Source organism: Scomber japonicus, chromosome 23, assembly GCF_027409825.1.
Source record: "Scomber japonicus isolate fScoJap1 chromosome 23, fScoJap1.pri, whole genome shotgun sequence".
Taxonomy (NCBI): domain Eukaryota; kingdom Metazoa; phylum Chordata; class Actinopteri; order Scombriformes; family Scombridae; genus Scomber; species Scomber japonicus.
In genome coordinates, this window is record NC_070600.1 from 9,413,369 (window position 1) to 9,437,428 (window position 24,060).

A 24,060-nucleotide genomic window follows, 5' to 3' on the forward strand; every position below is an offset into this window, starting at 1 on the left:
ATTTGTTTTTGTGTGTGTGTGTGTGTGTGTGTGTAAGCATTATCAGCTAGGTGGTTGATACTGGCGTTAAGTGAACTGGAAAATCATTAGACCATACACAGGTTGCTCCATGTGGCTCTGTGTGTATCTACATGTGTGTAACTGTATCTAGTTCAATGAGATGGCGTAGTCTCTACAGAGCCTATTCAGGTCACGGTCAAACAGAGAGAAAGAGAGGCAGAAAGAGAGAGAAAAAGAGAGAGAGAGATGAGGGAAAGAAGAAGTAAAACACAAGACTGATGAGGGATGAATGCTGTGGGCGCTCACAGAGAAAACCCCTGTTCCTCTGAGAAGAGAAGAGGACACAGAACAGGAGATAGAGGAGCAGAGATGATTGAAAGAAAATGAAGAAATGTGTAGTAATGAAGAGGTGCAGGGGAGTGGAGAGTAATGTGAAGTAGATGAGACATTCAGGTAAGGTGAGGAGAGCTTTGAGGATGCAGAGGTGAAGTAGAAGAAATGTGATGAAAAGACACAGCATGTATGTATTGAGCTTGAGAGCAGGTATGAAAGTGCTGCAGGAGGAAAAACACCAGAAATACCATTCCAGAGTGATATATGGTGTAAAACCCAAACCCCAAAATTCAATCCTTAGATTAAAGCCATTTGGCAACATTAAATGTCAGTTGATGGCACTAAAACTATTTCAATTACCTGAATGTAAAGCTGCTAAGATTAGGTGATTCATTAATTACTCAATTAACAAAAATTGCAGATTCATCATTCAAAGTCATTTTTCCCTCCAACAGAAAAAAAAGGGAAAAAAAGGTAAATGATCTGCTCTAACATCATTTTTAGTTGTCTTTAGTCCTCTATGAGAAAAGGAAAAAGGAACAGAACAAGACATTTAAGGCATCTTGATGTTTAGGAAACGCTGATCGACATTTTTCATCATCTTGTGACATTTACAGACAGCTAATTGATTTATCTGGGAGGGGGGAAATCAATAGATCTATCAATAATGAACATTGTTAGCAGCAGCCCTCTGCCACAATAGGATTGGTTCAAAATGAATGGTTAAGCTGTGCCTTTAGAGGCCTTTACAACACTCTTACAGGATATTGATATTGATATTGATATTTTTCCAAGGATCCTTCACCTGGAATGAACAATTTAATCTGCTGTCATATACAGTATGTGCAAAACGTTAAGGAATACAGGTCACAAAACCCAACACAAATACAAATGCGCTATATGATAATGAACTAATAAGAATTGACTGAGAATGAAAAACAGTGGAAAGCAACTATAAATTAAAGAGTAAATAAGAGGATAACGACAAAGAAAAAGTTACATGATATTATTATATGTTTAGAGTGTAGTGATGGATGGATTTAAATTACTTTAAAACTTAAACAAAACACATCAACACTTGTAGGTTGTTGGAAAAAATAATATTGTACAATATGGAGATTACCGTAGTTTTTCAGTATCTGTCAGATGAAACACATGGGGTGTGTCTTTTTATTTTTATAGGAAACTAGAAATAAAGAAGCTCATATCTATTGGTCAAACATCATCCAATGAGTTAAATTTATAAGATTATTTTAAACACTATGACAGCACATCACAAGAATCTGGGCTCTGTTCAAACCATAGACTGTATAAAAGAAATGGACGTAACATCCGTCACCCATTGGTTTGTGGACTGCTGCTTGGAAGCCAATAGTTTTGAATCTGGGCAGCGCCATCTTGAAAATTTCAGGTGCATGCTGGGAAAAAAAGAACACGGATTCTACTTATATGGGCATGAGGTGGAGTCATGGGCGGAAGTATGGGCGGAGCCACCGGCGGAGCGGGGAGGTTGCGAATGGTTGCGAGGGCTGGATCTCGAGGACATTGGTCAATCAACCTGTCAATCACGACGTAGCCACGCCCTAATGCATACCCTGCTTTATCGTCAAATATAAAATCAGGGAGGCCAAAATTTCACAAATGAACATCATACTGCATTGAAGAAGGCTTTAAACTAGCGATTGAGACCATAAACACATTTTGAAAACGTTTACTGAGGTTAGAAATCAAGTGAGAAATTGGTGAATTCTCCATTGACTTGTATAGAGACGGAAGTCCTTTTGAACACAAAATGGTCGCCCCCTGGTGGCCTTTTGATAGAATGCAGCTCTAAGTAACTTCCGTGTTGGCCTCATTTCAGAGGACCGGAACTCCCCGTCTGGTTCAAACGTGCATGTGATTGATCCATTCAACAAAGAAGCATGAGCGTATTTTGAAAGTACATCTAATTAAATGTGTATATATAGACAAAGTAAATGAAAGGACTAACATAGAAATAAAGGATAAACTATATGAGGCTTCAACTAAGTTTTTCTCTCACAAAAAAAGAGTGAACAGTTCTTTTTGTAACTGAAAAACTCATAAGGCTTTGAAGGCAAGTTATTATATTACTATAGCAGCAGCAGCAGCCGTGGCAACAACAGTACCATATCTTATAATCGTTTTTCATCTAGAACAGCAATTCAGCCAAACCCATCAAAGTGACATTGGCTTGAGCTGCCATAGCTACTATACTCCACCATCACCATCTGCTTTTAAACCCACCTCTTCTTCTTTTGACACTCTCCCACTCAACTTTTCTCCCTTTCTCCTGCCCATGGTTAAGCCCGGGCTCTAAATAGAGTCCATAAACATAGAAATAGAGCAGCTTAAGTCTGAAACACCCACACGAAAAAAAAAAAGACGCTTCCTCTTGCTGCTCTCACACAGTTCGGGACGACTAATCACACTGTCTGCCAACTCTTTCACTCAACACCTGTACTGTTTGTTACTGTGAACTCTGTCCTTTCCCATTCTCCTCCTCTCCTCTCCTCTCCTCTCCTCCCTTTTCCTCCTCCTCCAGTGGGCTAAAAACCCAATTTATTTCAGTAGTGTAGCAGAGGGTTGCGAGGGTCCCGGGGGGCTTTTTGCTGTTGTGTCGTCAAGGTAACACACTGTCAGGGACATGGCCTCTCAAGCCAGTTCAAAAGGCAATCTGGCTGTATTCATTAATTTAAAAATAGGAGCAATCCATATCAGAGGAGAGACATGAAAGGAGAGGAGGGGAGGAGTGGGGAGAGGAGAGAGAGGGACAAATAGGAGATGAGAGGAAATAAATTCATAAAAAAAAGGGGAGAGAGAAAAGAAGAAAATAGATCAAACGAAGGGGAAAAGTGGAGTAGGAGAGGAGTAGTGAGGGAAGAGGTGGAATGGTGAGCGCCACAGTGACCACAGCACTGATGGCATCCCTGCATGTCAAGTCGGGTGGAAAATCAACACGCACGCACGCGTACAGCAACTGCCAGTCAAGTCAGTCCAGTGGCCCCAATTGGCTGTCAGTAGTTGCCATGGTAACCGTCCCCATACTGCTATGCCGTTATCATGTGGCTCTTCCCTACGAGCGAATGTGACGAGGTGTTTCTCCAGTTTGTGTGTGTGTATTTGGGGGGTGGGGTGTGTTTGTGTGTGTGTGTGTGTGTGTGGGGGGGGGGATGTAACGCCCCTCTCTGAACCCACACCGAAGCTCCACAAGGTATCTCACATAGTTAAATAGTCGCCATATAAGTTGAAGATACTGAGTTAACATCTCTGTCTGTTTCCGTCTTTATCTGCCTCTCCTCATTTTTTTTTTTTTGGTCCCTTTTAATTCCTTCTTTCCCCTTTTATGTGCTCTCTCAGAGGGAGACTAAAGAGGCAAATGAGCATAAAGGAGCAAATGCGTGTGTTTATATGTGTTTCCCGCCCACCTGGTGTCAGATTTCCCTTCTCGTTGCTGTGACTGACAGCTGTCAGAGGCGGTGCGTCAGAGGCATGGCCAGGATGCCAGGGAATTGTGCTGGTATCTGCTGTCTCCAGGGAGGAGGAAGCCTGCTTTGACAGCAACGTGCATGCTGAGATCAGATCTGAGATCAGCACTGTCATATCTGCCAATTATTCAACATCAGTCAGTGAGGCTGGTAGTGTGTTGAGCTTGTGTATGTGTGCAGATACAGTAAGTAAGAGGTAAAACATAGTAGCAGAGATGATGAAAAAAGTGTTTTAACATCTTAGTTTATTGGATTTTCAGTATCTGCAGCATTTACTAAAAATGTGCAAATAAGTATATAAGAGAACAATACAACACAGCATGAAACAAAAGTATAACAAAATAGAAAGAAAAAACAACAAACTATATATAAACTAGTAGCTTAAAAAGGGAGTCCACATTGCACATTATAGACCTCTTAAGTGTGTGTATATTTACTTTAACATATCTTTAATCCAAAGGATTTGAGAAGAGGGTGCAGAAGATTTCCATCTGATTACCAAGATTAGTCACCTCGCCAACTGAGTGACAACGGCAGTTACATCCTTAACAATTTGAGTTGTGTGTCAGTTGCAGTGCGGTTAGGGAAACCCCAAATAATACCATAATAGGTTAGACAATCACTTAGATAAATATTCAGTTTATAGCAGTAGTGTAGGCAGAAATCACAGCGTGGGTAAATCCAGAGAAAGTCATGTAGGCCTAGCCCATCAGAAACCAATTATACTTAATAGGTTATGAAATGCATATATTATCCAAAACATGCCATTACAACCATACTTACTTGAATGCACCACAATAAAGCCTTGTTTAGTCTTACAAGCCTTTATTAGTCATCAGGTAATGTTAGGTGGGCACTACTTTTACATAGTCATAGATTGGATTTTTTTTTTTTCTAATCCAGTACTGCACCACACGTGTTACCAAGTGGCTACAAATAAGTTGAACAACAATTGGGAATTTCATCACAGAAACCACAATCATAACCTACCACGACAGGTAGATAAAAACTAAACTCTGGCTTACCTGCGGCTACTATGCCTACAAAAAGCAGAGTCTTCTGGGCTTTGTGGTAAAAAAGGTTGATTATGTCATCTTAATCCAAAGTGTCAGCTGGTTCTCTGCCAAAACACAAAAGCATCATGTTGTCCAGGTGTCCAGTCAACATGGATGATCTCGGACATGTCAGGATTTGGTGTTACACCCTATTTGGTGACCCAATGGGTAATTTAGAGCCAACAAACACCTAATAACCATCCTGCTGTGACTTCTCTTCAGGTGTGGCCTGGTCCAAACATGTTTCATCCATGATGCAGTTTGTTCAGTCTTGCAAATGTAAATTAACTTACTATTAACCAACTACTTATAGTCCAACGCTTCAGTCCCTTTTAAAGCAGAGCAGGGTCAAAGAGTTCAGTGTGTTTCATCACTGATGCCAGTTTTTATCTGACTGACAGCAGAAAAGAGCTTGTCATAGGTAGGGTGAAGAGGGCCCAGGAGATTTATTTTGGGAAATATGTCACTGGGGCATGTGTCAAGCACCTCAGGTTATACAAAGGCCCTCTGTAACCTTTCTCTTCTGCAAACACTTCATATTCTGCATCTGGTACAGTGAAGGGCCAGCAGCTAGCAAGCAGAAAGTAGGCTGCAGGTAAACAGTTATGTCTCTGGCATTATAATCATCTGAAGGGGATGTGTTGTGCTTTGCGTCATGCATGGTTATGTCCTTTTTCAATAATTGCCTTAAAGCCTGTATAGGTAAAAGCATGACATGTGATGTGTCCTTTGACAGAGATAATGTATCACACTAGATATTTTACATCTGAAATTTCAAGGCCTTATTGTAATGGGCCACATGATTCACATCGCCATCTGACGTGGTGATGAGTCACACGCATCAGTGTGCCTATTTACCAACCTGGTTTATACCCAGTGAATGAATTTTTATAATTTGTAGAGGATAATTGACCCAGTTGCTGGCTGAGTTACCTAGGGTTTCATATACATTCCAGTATTTGGATCAGGCTTCAGTTAAATGTGGAAACAGATTGGAAGAGAGTAAGAGAACCATTTTTAAATGAAGTAATTAGGCAGCAAGTAAACTAAAGAGAGAAGACTCACAGTGATTTATTTTCTGAATGAACCAGAAGAGAGAAAACCAATAGAAATGTGGAATGTGGTGTTTATTGATGAAGTAGAAAAGAGAGAAAGAGGCAGCATCTACCAACACTGAAAGCCTAAGTGGGAATCTATTGAAGAAATCAATACTTTCAGAAAGAGTAGTTCATTTAACACCAACAGCAGGATCCCATTGCTTTACTTTATATTGTGTTTATTTCAATCAGGTGATTGATACATAATTCTGTTCTGAGACCTGTTACATTGGTGTAACATCAAAACGACACGTTACTAGCACTTTCAGGAAACCCTACACTCATAAAAAAAAGGAACACTATTTCCGTCTGGTACCTTTATCTGCAGACCTCTCTTTGACTCGGATGGCAGCTTTTAGCTTTCCGCTGCCTGCCTCTGGATGAAAAGAGGGAAAGAGCGAGAGAAAAAGAGAGAGAGAGAGAGCCATGACTCATTCACATTATCCTCTGAAGTGGAAATCCTGAAAACGTGTCTTACTCACACACACAAAACACACACTCGCACACAGACGCACACACACGCACACACACAACAAAACACAACATGCAACACACCCAGGAGCCCATTTGGAGTGCCACCATGTGTGATGTGGTCTGAGCAGCAGCCAGTCATACACTGTGGAGCTGGATCCTCAAATGTTTCTCTCAAAGGGAGAGTAGTGTATTTTAACTTTCCCTAACTGTAACCCCCCCCAACACAGAGCAGCCAACAGCCAAATTGGGGACTGTTTTGGCATCCCTGATTTGGACTAACTACTGATTGGCTGAAAAATACAGTTTGTACCAGTTAAAGGGACAGTTCAGACTTTTAGCAAAAGTCACTTAAAGAGGAGTTCTATAAAGCTGAAACAATTCACCCATCAGTTAATTCGTAAAAAGGAAGAAAATTAATAAACATGTACATTTTTTCTGTCATTTTCAGGATGTAGGACTTACTTTTTTGTGTTATATCGTTGTGAATTGAATATCTTTGGGTTTGGACTAGGGCTAGACAATATATCATCAATATTATATCGATATTGTTATTCTGTTTCTTCTGTCCCAGTCTTGTTTTATGTTCCTCTGCCAGTCCACTATGATGCCCTCAGACTTTTCCCCCATATGTTGAGATGGACTGAGAAGGACGGATAAATTCCAGATTATATTTGAGATATTGTTGCAGTGAACGTTTGTCCACTCATTTAACTGCTTAGTTCATGATGCTACTGGAAAGCTGAAATATGAAGTATGAGAATATTTGTTAAAGATCAGATTGTTTTGTGAATGTGTTTCAGGTTGAGCTATCAAACAATCCACATGTATCAGTTTTTAGAACAGATCTGTCTTTTGGACTTTGAGTTTCCATGTCTTTTCTAATGGTCTTGCAGCCCTCTTATCACCGTAGCACAGTGTCTTTTTTGTTTGCATTGGGCCTGCTAGCATGTAAGGATTTTTTGAACCTATATATTGTGTTTTCTCAGTTTCCTGTGATTGTGTTTCCCTTCACACCTGCCCTGCATTCAGCCTTGTTAGCCCTGCCCTGCTCCCTGTGTCTTTCCCAGCCAATCAGCTCCCAACCTGCCCTTGTGTCATGCCACCTGTTCCTTGATATTTAAGTTGTTGGATCCTCTGTTCGGTTTGATAAGTTTTGGTCTAATCAGCCAGCTTTGTTCTTCCCTGCTTGAGCCTTTCATAAAGTTCAAAAAAGTTTCTTCAACTTCGCTAAGCCTATAGTTACCTGTAGTACCAAGCATCTGTACATTTAACAGATATCTTGGAATGAGATTTCCTTTGATTTTGGATATAATCTTATTGTGATATGGCATCCTGGTTACATTACAGTAAAGGGACATTTTCTGAACTCACCAGACTGTTCTAGCTGTTCAATTATTTTCCTTTACCCTCTTCATCATTATATCCACTTTACTGATGATTATCAAAAATCTCATTGTGCAAAAATTTTGTGTCACGACTACAATATTATCACAATGGACAAGTGGCCATCAATTAAAAAAGGCTGCACTGATGCTTGAGTACATAGCCAATACTAGGACAGATTCATTTTTGGTTTTGGTCTTTTTTTATTTGTTGATTATAAGAAAATGTGTTGATTTATACGATAAACAGAATATTGCCAATCTCATCAATTAGCAATGTGATGTTCAAAATATGATACTCATTCTTGTTGTGATCACAATAATGTCTGATAAGTTCCATTATAGAAAAAATAACCCACAACGCAGAGGTATAACATGAATTATTTTTGGATAACTTTTTTTATGCCTAACTTGTTTTCAGACTATTTCTAATTAGACAAAAAGCGACAGGTATTCTGTGGAATAAGTTGCTATGGTCCTCTCCTCAATCAGCTGGACATTGCTCCAACACGTTATTGCTTTATGTGGACTATACTCAGCCATAGGTTAGAGCTGTCCAATCACTAATCAGCTGAGTACTGGAGATAAATGGACATAGTGCTGAGGGAGCGTCTTCAGACATAAATCAGGCTAAGCTTTGTAAACAGGAGTGGTTACTGCTGCTATGCCATACTGTATAAACATCTGGGATCATCACTATTGTTGTTGCTTAGAGAGGGCGATGGGTGGATGCACTCTTTGGACAGACAACACAATAGGTAAACAAATACACATGCACTTTATGTAATCTCTAGTGGACCTGCCCTGTGTGTCTCTTTAGATTATGGAAGGAAACCCAACCTGAGCCAAACACTACAAATGACTGCTTCACATATCTCAAAGTTCTTGTCAAAGTAAAACATCACTGTGCATTGTGCTTAGTCACGGTACATTTGTTATAAATGATGCTGCAATTTACGCCTGAGCAAATGTGTGAACTGACAAGTAAGACTGCAAACATGCAGGAAAGACAGAAAAGATACCAGGTGCTTTTTTTTTTTTTTTTTTTAAGACTAAAGGTGTTTTTGTTTTGGGAGCTAACAGGCTCCCAAGAGAGTGAGACAGAGAGAAAAATCCCATAGGTGGTGTTGATGAGATGGCAAGTTCACACAAGAAAAAAACAAAAACAGAAAGACAGTAACAGAGAGGTATAGACAACTGAAAGTGAGATGAAAAAACTCCCAGCTCCAATAAAAGCGGCTGTTACTGAAAACCAGCTTGCAGCCTGGATAGTCTCCAGCAGGCGATGGTTGCATGGCTTTGTCCCCGACAGCTTTATAAAGTCCCTTACAATCCCTGAGGATGAAAGGATGACAGGAAGCATTACCTACATTTTGATGCCTTTTTCTGCCATCGGGAAACATCAGGGCACGTTAAATAGATAACAGACAATGGACTGAAGTGTAGATTCTATTCTTTTCAAAGCCTTTAACATGCTAGAGTGATTTAACTTCACTGACAAGTTACTGATCCCACTTTCCTCTCCTCTCCTCTCCTCTCCTCTCCTCTCCTCTCCTCTCCTCTCCTCTCCTCTCCTCTCCTCTCCTCTCCTCTCCTCTCCTCTCCTCTCCCCTCCTCTCCTCTCCTCTCCTCTCCTCTCTTCTCCTCTCCTCTCTACTCCATTAGTCGCCATCACCACCATTCATCTAATTATTCTCAAATCAGAGTTAATGTTAAGGTCTCACACCACTTTCACTAGGCCATTTAATTTTTTCCCAGCCCTCCTCCTTCCTCCTTTTGAGGGACATAAATTCTTCACGATCATATTAATGTCCATCTTGGCTGAAACTCAATGGTTTGCAGAGACAGAGGACTGCACAATATATCACTAGTCTCACGGCTTGGAGTGTTTTTCAAGCATGAAATGGGGATCCATAAAAATCTGAATACCCATAAATAAAAAAAGGCAGAAATCACCCTCTGCTTAGTTGTGGAACATGAAGTCAGTGTGTTTGGTAGGGGTTCTTTTTTGTGGATGTACTCTCGAATTGTTAGTGGACATACTGATAGGTGAAAGAGTCTTTGGTGATCACGAAGCTCAATTTACTCCATTTCTTGATACTTTTCAACTGCCCTAGCCCTAAACTCTAGTCTTTTTAACTTTAAGCCCATTCATTCCCACATCCTAAAAATGCATCATGAGTTACACCCTCTTAATGTAAAGGTTAGTCATTTTCAAAATCAACTAAGCACTGTAGTTTTTAGCTAATACCACTCAAACAGGAGTAAATGGTACATCTGTTGGGGGCCACTTAGCTGCAGGTGTGGAGTGCCAGCATGCTCCTCTTCATCATAATGAGGGCACATGTCTTTGTTGTTTGTCACTTCCTTTACCAGCAGTGCATATGCCTCAGTATTGTGGTTAGTAGTGTGGTATATACAGTGTTTTTTCTCTTTGCATTGTTCACACCTCTGATAAGAGTGCCGCAGTGATACCGTAAACAGAGCATGATGGGAACGTGTTGACTCATGGCCAACTGAGCACAAAAATACATTCCCTGTCATATTTGGATGACGAATGTTTTCCAGTCTGACCAACTGAACCGTGTTTCTAACTTGTCCCCCCCTCCCCTCCCCCCCTCCCTTTGTGTCTCCACAGAAACCTGCTGGACAGGGACACCTTCTCCAAATCAGACCCAAGTAAGATGTTTTTTTAAGATTGAGTTTGATTTCCTGTTAGTGACTGGATGACTGTTGGGATGGTTGTGGCTCAGGAGGTAGCGCTGTCGTCCACTAATTGGAAGATCGGTGGTTCAATTCCAAGATATTGAAGATATTGAACCCCAAATAGCTCCTAAAGGCTGTGCCATCGGTGTGTGAGTGTGTGTGAATGAGTATTAGATTAGATCTGGTGATGAGCAGCCTCTGCCATCAGTATATGGATGAATGTTGATATGTAGAGTAAAGTGCTTTGAGTGGTTGGAAGACTAGAGGGGCAATATAAAGACAGTCCATTTGCCATTTATCAATTTAGATAACAAAGGACTTGCAGGTCATATATCTATCTATCTTCATTTTTTAGCTTCACAATCAGTAGAACAGGAAGGAAGGATGCAGAGGGAAGAAGGAAGGGAAGGGAGAAGTGGATGTGTCCAACAAGACATATTTACTGTACAGAGAAACTACATAGTAGAAGATGTAAAAAGGCGAAAGAAATGATTGACAATACAGGAGGCAACAAGGAAGGAACTGAATGTATAAAAGCAAAAGAACAAATGAACAAATGTGCAATGTAAAGCAAATGAACAGAGTTGGAAATTAATTATGGACCTGAGGAGGTTTTTTTCCTCTGCTCTATGTAGTTGTGACTCACGCTTTATATATGTAAGTGAGGGTTTTTTCACTAAATGTGTTAGCTCGGCTTGAGGCAGGTCTGACTAATGCAATATAAGGCCAGCTAAAAGGTTTCTCCTATAGATTAATAGAAGGAGTGACGATTCTTCTCTACTCCTACAGTTAAAATCAGCACACTAACACTGCTTTCGCTTACCTATTGTACCAAGGATTATGGAAAACAATGTAATTTTGTGTTGTCACATAATGCACAAGGATTTAGAAACAAAAATATCTAATAAAGGTTTTTTTTTTTTTTTTTAAATGCTTCCATTGTTCGATGAAGGATGATCTCTTAATGATGGAAGACAATCTGAAATTAGTGTAAGCTACTTGTTAGACATACATGTTTTCATATTTTAAGGCCATTCATTATCACTTGATGGTATTGTCCTTGAACAAACATCCAAGGCACTGTTGTCCTGTGTCATAGCAAAATGTTACAAGTCAAGCTGAATTAGAGCCGCATTAGTAGGGGCGGGACTCTTTGGGAATGTCACGATTCAATTAAATTCAGATTCTTTGTGTCACGGTTCAGTTGAGAATAGATGCACGACTGAATAAATAGAGGGGGGGCACTATTTTTAGGTTCTCAGTACAGTTGACTTTTTTCAATATGAAACATATCTGGTCTTAGTGATGGAAAAAAGCAAAAGGAATTGTGGCAGACTTTAACCTCCATTCATTGGAAAGCATCTTGGGAGTCTGTTTGAGAATAATAATATGAATGTGTTTTGTGCTTACCAACATCACTGGTGAAGAATATAGTGGGTGTTTGTAATGGAGTAAGAGGGGAAAGAGTCTCTCTCTGCTGCATTGTTAGTACCCCATTGTTAAGCCTCATTGGAAAGTCAGTAGAGCTTAATCATCCAAAACGCTTTATGGATGCAGGGCTTTAGAACTGAAAGTCTATACACATAGTTATTTTCTTTGTTGGCTGAATTTTGTGAAGTACTGCAGTGTCTGTTGGAGTTCAGTGCTCCACTCAGCTAACTTTAGTCTCTCAGTGATGGGGGTACAACATATTTATAACATATTTTTCTTCTTTGAAGTTTAATTACAAGATAACTGGAGTCTGTGTGTGCTGTATACTGTACTGGGGGCTGCACTGCCCTCTCATCTGTCATGAACAAAGTTATTACATTGTTTTTTGCATTCTTGATTTGAATCAGGGATGATGAGAATTACAATTCTTATGTAAGTCTTTTTTATTTTACACACCTCCTCAGTACATGTTAGTTATGTTTAATATAGTGTATACTTCCTGTCTTTATGCTAAGTTAAGTAGACACCTGATGCATCTTCTTAAGTTTCACGGGAAAAGCAAATATACATATAAATATACATTATAAAAATGTGAAACTGTTCCTTTAAGACAGACTTTTTACAGTGTAATATGAGTTGTGTGTGTGTGTGTGGGCGGGTGTGGGCAGGCGGGTGCATGTTGTGGGTAGGATAAGCTCGAGGGTAAAATTCATCTTTTAAAAAAATACAATAAAATGATAATGGCTATTAAAAAAGATGATTTTGGGTTATAATATCAGGAGGATGTTTTGGTGCTCTGTAATGAACCAACCAATACACACACACACACACACACACACACACACAAACACACACTGAAAGAAAGCGCATCAGCACATTCTCTGTAGCACTGTAGCATGGGATAAATATGACTCAAAGTGATGACGATGATGGTGACGAACACTGTGACGGAAAATGACAGTGATTACGATGATGATGATGATGATGATGATGATGAAGAGGAGGAGAAGGGCTGGGTGGGATGGACGGGTGGGATGGAAGGGTGGGTGGGAGAAACTTGGACTTTACCCATACTGTACATTTAAGCATGGCGTTGTGCTGAGTAGCTTTGTGATTATGCTGAGCCAGGCGTCTTCAGTCTCCTGATTTGAACCAGCATGACAGGGGAAAGAGCAAAGAGGCAAAGAGAATCTCTGAGACATCGGAAATATAAGAATACTTTGGATCTGTCACTCGCTTTTTAAAAATACCTTTAAAATCTCGAGAGCAGTGATCCAAAACGAAAACCAAGGTACAAGTGAAAAGAGGGAGAAAGCCCTTCAATACATAAGCCGTAAGACTGTGAAGAATCCAAACCTTTCTTTTCTATTTTAAATCTATCTGTTCCCCCAAATATCACCTGTCTGTTTCAATCAGAAAAGAAATAAATATTCCTGTTTTTTTGTGTGTGGGTGTTTGTGCACACACATTTATATATCCTTCTTTAATTTATCTGAAAGAACATCAAAAGCCTCTAGGAATGAAAAGCATGACGAGTGAGCTCAGTAATTTGCCTTTCAGTAGAATTGACTTGTTTCGGGAAATTGCGTAATGGCCCGAAATGATGTTTTTCACCGTCTGAAGAGGAGAATTATAATATACATGTTTGGGCTTCTTGAGGGGAAAAAAAAACTTGGGTGCTTTGATGTTTTTGTTATTCCTGATTCATGCATTTATGGCTTATTAGCCATTTTCTGATGGATCTGTAAAATACCATGATATATTTGAGTTTGTTTTTCTTAATTGATTTGGTTTATTAGAGTAATGTTTGTCTTATCTCTTTTCCTCCTATGCCTCTAGTTGGCCTACTCCCCAAATCCGTATGTTCAGTCATTTCAGCTTGTGTAGTTAATGATCTTTAATATTATGAATGTTTATGTGTCTCTGTTCTTCACAGTTTGTGTTCTCTACACACAAGGCATGGGCAACAAGGAGTGGAGAGAGGTGAGTGTGTGTGTGGTTAGCAATGGTATACAGTACATGTCACACATTTGGTAATCATGGTCCAGTCTAGTTGAGGCTGACAGGAATTAATTGTTTAGTTGTAAACCAAAGTACTGCACAAATCAAACCAGATGGAGGACATCTCCAAAGTGATTACAATTGACCCCCCCAATATATGTTGAGACATTTCAGCCTCATGGTGGCACTAAAGGAAGAGTCATATAATAAAGCTGAATAGGCTATTTTAGAGAATGTAGATAATGTCTAATACTCATAAATAACTTTTTTGTGAGCATTTGTACATTCACGTATGACTCTAACTGCAATCACTAGTGTGTTCCACAGTAATGAATATTCATGAATGTAAATGTGGGGCCAAATCTTGCAGCCCCAATCATTCCCAGTTATTCATAGTTCTGAGTAGCCCATCATCTACATGTATTATTAATAGGCAAAGTTAAATGCCAAACTAGAGCCTACCTGACCCCCATTGACTTGATACTTCAGCTGCTCTGCATTCATTACTCTCAAGCTGTACATCATCTCCGATAACCAGCCTCTTCCTTGATGTGGCTCCTGAGGAAAATCTGCTGGTGATTAGTTATTAAAATGAGTCAGTGCAGCTTCACAAAGTGCCTGTAAAAAGCTGTGATTTCTGTGAATCTGTGTCTGGTGACTTGCTTAAATATTTAGGACAGGTAGTTGTTTTACATCAATGAGGTGTCATGTTAGATTTTTTAGATATGACATTGAGATTTTAAAAAAGCAGAAGTTTCAATTTTTTCCTGAGGGTTTTGTCATGTGTCTCTTTCTGTCTTGGTTTCTTGGTCTAGTTTGGGAGAACGGAAGTGATTGACAACACGCTAAACCCCGACTTTGTGCGGAAATTCATTTTGGACTACTTCTTCGAAGAGCGGCAGAACCTCCGATTTGACTTGTGAGTAAGGTCAAACCTATATGTGTGTTTTCATTATGATATTAATATTTGCAGAGATGAATGTTTGTTCAGAGGCCTAACACATTGTAAAGGTCACATAGTATATAAGGTTCTGGAGATAATCTTATTCTTTTATTCGGTGTACATTGAGCCCAGTTCAGACCAAAGATTCAGGAGGAGATGAGACAAAACCATCTTAGAACATTGCATGGAAAAGTTGCAGTGGCCTCAGCTCGACTGAAGCCAGCTGATGGTGTCTCCTGGGACTCAGCTTGTGAAGTATCTGTACCTTATCAATACCTTTAACTTATCGACCAAAATAAATCAACACTAAGTAGTATGAAAACATCTCCCATCAAACAACACATGCAATCAACCCTTTCTGCACCCAGAGCTAGAACATATGACTATTTGTATGGACTTGCTCACAATCAATCAATTCAAAGTGCACGAAATGAGTAATGGGTATCAAATAAAGTACTCAATTGGTATCAGTATCACTTTAGGGGTACTTGGATTGGTACTGATATCCAACTCCACAAGTCGCCAGTAGCTGGTTTTATGATGTAAGGCGTCACTCTTTTCAACAGTAAGCAAACTGTCAGTTGATCAGAGTTTGGGATGGAGGAATAGCAAGCCTCAACCCTCTAATCTTTTTCATGTTTTCATTGTGTCGTCATTACTAGAAATGTAACTGTAAATTATATCCAGCTTCAAAAAAGCCTGAAAAGCTGTCAGTCAGAACAGAAGTCATCGCTATGGAGACGATACACGCCTCCGTCTTGTCTAGATGCATTGCTGTAAACTGACAGCTGCATTGCTAGTAGTTGCAAGTTTCAACACATCTTGTCATGAATCTTTGTCTGGAACTTATTAAATTAAAAACACCTGATGTCAAAAGTTTTTTTTTTCCAGTTTGACATTTATGGCAAATTATGCTAATTTATATTTGTAAGCCTTCACAACTTATTTATGCTGAAGAATGTAAGTTAGGGTTTTGAAAGCGTAATTACTCTCAATTTCTGTAAAAGGAGAGGCGCTGAAGTAGACTGTAGTACCTAAGTGCCACTTGATCAACATTCAGCCACTTGGTATTTTCCTATTATAAAGCATTTACAGGAAAAACTAAGCATAATGACACTTTTCACAAACTGCAGCATTTCAACATGTTGATGTGAAATTGTGAAAGTTGTTTTCAGACATTCATGCCAACGTCACTGCGTGTTGTTTTTTTAACCCTAACCCTAACCCTGACAATAATGGCCAGGGCTTATTACAGATGATATTTTGCTGCACTGACGTCAAAAATCACCCCTGTGACTTTTTCATCGGTGGCAGCTTCAGTGGCACACTCCATCAATCACAGTACAGCCTAATAACATTATTGGTATTATTCCAAAACTGTTTTGTTCTGCTTATTCTTGTACACTTTTAAATTAGATTTTTCTTTAGTTTGTTGCAAATAGAAATATTAAAACTGTGCTGTTCTCAGTTGGCAGTATGATAAATATACAGTACAATACAGTCTGTGTTGCTGTTATCAACCCAAGTGTAAGGACTTAGACACCATCAGTGCACTTTTCTCTGTTATTCATGATCCAGAGTGACTCTCATTTAGTTTGGTTGAATATCCACATTAGGTTCTTATACTTACTGAGTGCCACATCATGTCATACTGCATGTGCATGTGCTTTAAGCCCTATGACGACATCTCACATTTAATTTGTGTTGCTTTGCATGTGGAGCAATTAAGAGGCATAAGATGCTATCTGTAAGAGACAGTTGGTCTTTAGACTTATTACGCCACCAGACTGTCTGTAAAGTAATGCTTCCTCACTTTGTTCTCAGATTGCATTCCTCATTGAATTAGAAAGGGATTTTGGTGGCTTTATTTTATTAGATGGAGACTAATTATATTATAATCTATAAACCAGCGAGCCACGCCGACAACCCTACTGGGATCTGAAAGTTATACTCTGTGAAGAGGGGTTAGTGTGTCTGCATGCATGTGTGTTTGTGTGTATGTGGGTGTGTGTGTGTTTGCCTATGAGGGATGAAGAAGGAGAGAGAAAGAGCACAGCAGAGGGAGAGACAGGATAGTTTGTGTTTGGGTGTGTGTGTGGGTGCGGGTATGTTGGTTTCTGTAGCCTTATTTTTCAAGGCTGTATCAACCTTAGTTTTATAATTACCCCAAGTTGTGTTCAGGGACTTTTTCTGGTATAAACAACAACCATGATGGGACCAGTTTTCATCATTGGGTTTAAAGCCTGGTCCTAATGAGGCAAATCATACTTTCTGGGGTCCTGGCTAAGGTTAGAGTTAGGCATGAATTGGTTGTGGATAAGGTTAGAGTTATGGTTTGGTAAGTCAGTGCAATGTCCTCACAAAAATAGTTGTGCAAACTTTCCCTGACCCTGAGCCCTTAGTACTGTGTTTAATTTGCATGTTTTCTCCAACCAACAGTCCAAAACCCAACAAGATTCAATTTATTGTCAAATATGACCCAAAAAAAGGAGCCAATCTACACATTTGAGAAGCTGAAACCAGAGAAAATTTGGAAATATTGCTTGAAAAATAACTGAAACAATTAATCAATCATCAAAAAGTTGCAGATTATTTTTCCTGTCAATCAGCAAAATTATATAGTGTTAAAATATATTGATTTCATCGATCACTTCAGCAAAAATGCCAAACACTTTCAGGTTCCAGCTTCTCAATTATGAGGATTTTGAACTGTTGGTTGGACAAAAACAATTTGATGACATCACCTCAGGCTTTAGAAATACTTGTTTAATACTGTTACAGTGTGTAAATCAATAAATGACCTCTATCTGTCCTTAATAAGGAAAATAATTGAGGTTGTGGTCAATTTTTAGATCATTTGGCTGGATTTCCTGGTTGAGGTCATGTGTCAGTGGATCATCTTCTTCTGACTGTACCCCTGTTTGTACGTATGTGTACGTGTGTGTGGGTGTGCGTATGTGTGCTAGTGTTTCAGTATCTCAGCTGGCCTGCTCTGTCACAGCAGATACTCGTGTTGTCATCTCACAAGACAAGTGTCACCGGGTCACGTGGACGGACCCACTCGGAGACCAAAGCAAAACTGATGTGTGTGTCTTTCATGTGTGTATTCCCACATACTGCGTGTGATCATGTTGTGTGTTCGTGGCTACGTGTGCAGTTTAGCGATGGTAACCATAACAACCGGGGGTTCCGGGGATGGTGGGTGTGATATAGAAGTGGACAGATTTCCTTGAGGGAAAGAGAAGCATTTAACCTCTCATATCTACTCTGCCCGCTCCACTTGTGCACTATGCCATGTTAAGACCTTCATACATTTTTACACTTAAATAGATTTTTGAACTTGTTACCATTTTTTCCCCCCTGAAATATATAAACACTGCACTAAAGATCCTGTAGGACACAGTTCAGTCTTTGTGAAATCAGTCTTTTTGGGCCTGAAGGAAGAAACATAGTCTTAATCTCAAGCTAATGAATGAGTTGGCAACAAGATTAGAGTTTAGCAGCAACAAGAATCCAAGTGAAATATGAGAATTGATGTTCAAAATAAAGAAAAGAAATGACTTGATTCAGTGGTTTCAGTTTTGTCCTTTTAAAATGTTCATGTATGTGATTTTTTACACGGCCAACAAATTAGATTTGATAATGGATCCAAGGTCTTGTGTGTATATTGTTGTATAACCTTACTACTGATTCAGTTCTTTAACTCTGTGCTTCAGACATTCATAAAGAACAAGATAGCTGCAGTGGTAACATTGCTCCTATTTGGCCTTCATTTCAATTATTTCCAATAGCTGCTATGGTTGAAAAAAAAACCTGTTTGGATGAATAAACTGAACTGCACTTGAATGTGTTTTACTTTTATGAGAGTCGGAGTCAAATGTTATATTTCTATTAAACTCCAGGGGTTTTCCAGAGCAGTAATGTGAAACTCTGTTAAGTATTGTGAGTGCGTATGTGTGTGTGTGGGTGGGTGTGTGTGTGTTCAGTAAGATAAACACACTTCCTGATTGCGGTATAGCATTGTTCTTCTCGGGACATTTAAGGACATCTGTGGTTGTGTATGTGTTCTTTGTATGCTGCTCATTTGTTTGGATACCTAAACAAATGGATGAATGCATGCATGCTCACTGTCTCTTGAGTGGTTTCTTGAATGCAACTGATCAGCTGAGGCACAAAACACTATTGTACAGTATATATCTATATATGTAATGTATATATGCACAAATTAACATTCAGAGTGTGCATATCTGTGAAACACAAAGACGCACATGCCTTTGTTTGTTCATGTGCCTGCCTGTGTACTTACTTTTGTGCGTGCCTCCTCTTATCTAACACTGATAGGCTGCAGAAGCTGATACAGGCTGGTAAATTAGAAAATGTTTCTTCTCTCACCCATGAAAATAGGATCTGTGTTGAAAAAGCTGTAACAGAGCAGGTTGATGAAATACTTAAGTCTTGTGAATTAAGATTCCACTGTGTGTAAGCCTGTATCTCCACTAATGAATAAAGGGGACAAGATGAGGACAAACATGAAGAGAGAGAGGAGAATGAATTTCACTGGGGTTGATGACAAAGAGCAAATGACCCTTCACATGGAGGCCAAAGATCACAGTGCTGTGTATGAGTAAAATGACGTAAAATTATTATCGATTTTTAAAATGTTCCCCTGATTTGTGTTGTTTGAGTGTCTGATAATAGAGATACATTCATATGTATTTAGCTTAGAAGTGTAAAAGTCAATGCAGATGACATAAGACATACAATATCAGTCAGTCAGTATAGACACATCATTTGATATAAACATGTCAAGAAGATGGTGGAAGAAGTAACAGTAACACGCCATATGATCATATTTAATCATTTTCAGCACTTGGTCATGCTTCGGATTAATTTAGAATCCTAATTACGCAATGTGCAACACACACATGTACACACACAGGATGTACGTCATCTTGAACAGTCTTGTAAAGTGAGTAAATTGACCCTCATTTCTCTTCCAAAATATTACCTGGCAAAGGGCAATCCACTTTTAGTGGTGGGTGAAATGACCCGAGCTGTGAAATGACCTCAAATTGCTGAGTGAATGGCTCGTCTGATTGCTTCCCATTCTTTAGAGTAGTCTCTGCCTTGGAGGGGCCATTTCTGGACACAGTTTTTTTTCTTTCTTCTCTTCAAATATTGCATGAGAGGCCTGGCTGGTGGATTTGAGGAATATGAAGTGTGAATAATACTCAAATATACCCCAAAAACAGCATGATTTTTAACTGAAGCTCACACTTTAATGAGGAGAGATGGAAACAAGGAGGTTCATATTTACTTAATTACTCACTAACACCTTATTTCTTGGTTTGTGGGTTGTCTCTCTTTCTCTTTCATGCACAAACACGTATACTCTCACAATGATATGTGCGACTGCCAATTAGTCCATTTAGTGTCAGTATAATGGAGGATGTCTACAATGCTGGGGAAGTGAAATACCCGGAGCCTCTGGCGAGATCGACGGTGACAAGCTGCTTGGTCCCATTACTGATTTACCCCGTCTGTAATCCCTGTTGTGTTCCCAGCTGAGCTCCTGTCACCCTCCATCGCTTCCTAACCCACTGACTCTCCTGCTCTCTTTTTCTTCTCTTCTGTAGGTATGATGTTGACTCCAAGAGTGCCAACCTGTCGAAACACGTGAGTACCACAACTTCTTCTCTTGATTGCATGTGTGTTTGTTGGCGCACGTGGAGGTCACACGTTGTTTGCTGATTATGTTGTGAGGGTGCGAGCGAGCGTTTTGTGTTAGCGTGATTGCTGTTCTCGTCATTACCTCCCATTAGCCTCATTTCAGCCACATAACAGTAATCTGGCCATTACAATGAGTGTGTTTATCATCCACTGTAATAACACATTATCCCAATGGCTCGTAGTTTATTTAGAATATCGAATAAACATTGATTTCCCCTGTCCACCCTGCTTTTTCCCCCATTGATAGCTGTGATTAGCAACTGCAATTAGAAACATATAACTTGGTCTTTTCTGGTAAGCAACAGTGGCTCTCTGCGGGCCACTGGATAATGAGGTCTGTAGTTCAAACAGGGAAGATGCAGCTCCCACTGTAAAGCATTTACATGTTAATGTCAGTTCATGCAGTAATGATCTCATGAGGTCTCAAACACAATCCATTTTCCACAGTATTGCAAGAATTTATCAACCCGTAAATTCAGTGAGAAGGTCATTCTCTCTCCATACTTGGATGATTAGTCACAATATCTATCCAGTCACTCTTTATTGGAAGTTCGGTCTATAACCATTTTCATGTTGAAGTTTTCTGCCTGCTAATAATATCTTCTATAGATATTTGTCTTGCACCGAAAAATGAGCTGCAATATTACCCAAATAGGCTGTAGAGAATAAACAGTCAAATCAGTCACCAAATGTTCTGTGTTGCTTCTATTACCTCCTGCCAGTATGCCAAAATATATGGAAGTGGTCTGCTAGCTGTTCTCCGCATTTCCTCCAACATAGACCTCTTCCTATCTCACCTGTCTGTGCACATTTTAAGTTTTAACTTTTGATGGACCAAATGACATATTCCTAACCATTAATGCCAGTTGCCTACTTGGATTATTTGGCTCTTGTTGGATGATATGAGTGGAGTAGCATCTAGTCACTAAATATTTGTAGATGTGCTAATGCCTCTGCATTCATAAATCCCTGTCTGTGTATCCCCAAAGTCTGTATCGGACTATAATCTTGTCTGCACATCCCTGTTGATATGAAACAGGCTTTTCAGTGATATCCGAGACCTGTTTGGTCAGGTGTTTTCAGACCTGGACTGTTAAGTAGATATACCAACAACAAACCAACCAAATGTACATGAGTTTTATATCATTTTCTGCTATGTGGCTGTTATCTCTAAATAAGACTATTGTCATCATGCACTCCTTTCTTGTATGTTCAGTGGTTCTTGGTCAAAGCTTGCTGCAATATATATATCCAGCATGTGTGTGTGTGATAGTGTGTATCTATGGAAAATCTTTTTAAGTCACACACACTTGACTTTTGTGTCCCAGTCTGCCACAAGTCTGCCATACCTGAGCTCTTATCACTGTTTGTTCTTCAGTGTCTGGCCCAACCAGTCCACACACATATTTACAATACACACAAAGTCACATGACTTCCTAGAGTTTTGTGAAGAGAGGGTGAGATAACTGGAAGAACCAAGCAGAGGCAGGAAACTAGAGGCTTTAAAGAGGGGTAGATCATAAATTATGAACTTGTTATATTGAGTATTTCATCTTAGACCAAGCTCTTAAATCTTATATCTTGATCCAAATGTTAGAAGCTTACAATACCATTAAATACCATTAGAGGGTATAGGGAGGGGTGGCAGGCCCTTTTTTCAAGTGCTTTCTTTTATACGTTGCAGCACTGAGTAGCACTCAGATATTAGTGAGTGTTTGTCAGCTGTCCAAAGTTAATGAATGTCAGGGTGGTGATTAACTCTCACTCTCTGTTATCATTCTGTATTTTCTAATGGACTTCAGCAAAAAGTCAGTCTGACCAAGAAAAGACTACAATGCTTTATAGATGTTTCCTATGTATGTCAACAGCTACTCTAAAATAGGGGGGTGGAGTTACTTTTCTCTTTCATATTTCCAGAGAGCCATTTCAGGATCTTAGCTGGAATAAATGCATTAGGTGTGATTGAGACCCTTTGTAGTGGCACAAGGCTTTATATTTTCAGCCTCATTAAGGTCCCAAGCACCTGTGGAAAAGCGTGGAGAATCACAGGAAGTGGGTTCCTTGAGCCAATATGGTCAATTACAGTAAACTGCTGTGCACTATCATTATCTAGCACCAGGCTGGGCTTTACAGTACAATGCAAAAGGAAATCTTACCTCTGTTACAATCAGTCTGATGTTGGTGCAAGACCACACTGGTAGTACATGTTTAGACCTTTAACTACAGATCACATACAGCATATACTGTATACTTACCATGTCTTTACCATTTTGAGGTATTAATTGATATTTGACAAGACATGAATAGTCGATAGGTAATGTACCTCAGTAAACATGGTTTTTGAGCATTTAGTGATTTTTTAAAACATGAATAATTGGTGGTATGTTCAGGTGATTGATGAGGCTCTTGTATCAAGGTAATATGCTTGATAACACATTATCAGAAAATCTGATTTGGACGGCATTATGTGATATTTTATTTGAAGGAAAAGTGAAGACAGTTAAAGGTTGAATATGTAGAATATTTATTAAAAGCTATATTTTTTTTAAAATAATACAGCCACGGGGCGTTTTGAGGGGTACAGAATGAAAGTATTGCTTTTCCATTAAAAAAAAAAATGTAGTCTGAATTAATATTTTTAAAATGTTTTGACTGGTTCGACAATGACGTTCTGACACGTTCTGTGTACATTGTACCAGCCAATTAACGGCCGGAATTGCGGGTTGCCAGGGTTGCCTGTTGTTCCGGTGCAGCTACTGTAGGCTGGCACTGGGTGAAATGGAGTTGTAAACAAGCAGAGCCGTGTTGGACTTACTAAAACCAGCGTTTTTTGCTCTCAAGTACAACTTTTCATCACAAAACTTCGAAGGTAAGACAGAATATCTGTTAGTCGCTGTAAATAAGTGGTTGTTTACCTTTGTATTCTTTGGCTGCTGGTTCACTGAGTTTTTAGCGCAATAATAGTGGTACTGTTGAACTCACCAGGGTCTTAGCTTTCATATGAGATGCTATTTGTTTGTGTACCATGAAGTATCAAAACGGTAGCAATGGAAATGTGGAGAGTGGGTTGACTTTCTGACGCTATTCGGATTTTGATATTTGATCATTAACCTCTTAACGCTCGCTGTTCCGTTCACGGGACGGGACGGATGTTAGGAGGTAGCCACACGGTCTTCTGAATGTTTTAAACACCAACCCTTAAACATATATATTCATGCCGTACATTGTTGGAAAGCTTAGATTGTTCTGATTCATTCAAGACCACTCACGACTTATATGGTTGCTCACAGCCGTAATAGTATTAGCGATTAGCTCGGCTAGCCACTCAGCTAAGTGAGAAAAGCTATAATGCCTACATACCTTCAAAGTCTTCCCTTTATCCACAACGATCATCCTATGACA

The 24,060-nt window shown here is 39.5% G+C and overlaps 1 protein-coding gene across 3 annotated transcripts in view; it reads left to right on the top strand.

Moving 5' to 3' along the window:
- Positions 1-24,060, top strand: part of LOC128353340 (copine-8) — an 88,206-nt gene that overhangs the window by 15,390 nt on the left and 48,756 nt on the right. For all 3 annotated transcript variants that reach the window (XM_053314029.1, XM_053314030.1, XM_053314031.1), the window contains exons 2-5: positions 10,486-10,526; positions 13,921-13,967; positions 14,801-14,904; positions 20,565-20,604. In XM_053314029.1, the coding sequence (XP_053170004.1) occupies positions 10,486-10,526; positions 13,921-13,967; positions 14,801-14,904; positions 20,565-20,604 (232 nt within the window). The remainder of the gene's footprint in view (positions 1-10,485; positions 10,527-13,920; positions 13,968-14,800; positions 14,905-20,564; positions 20,605-24,060) is intronic.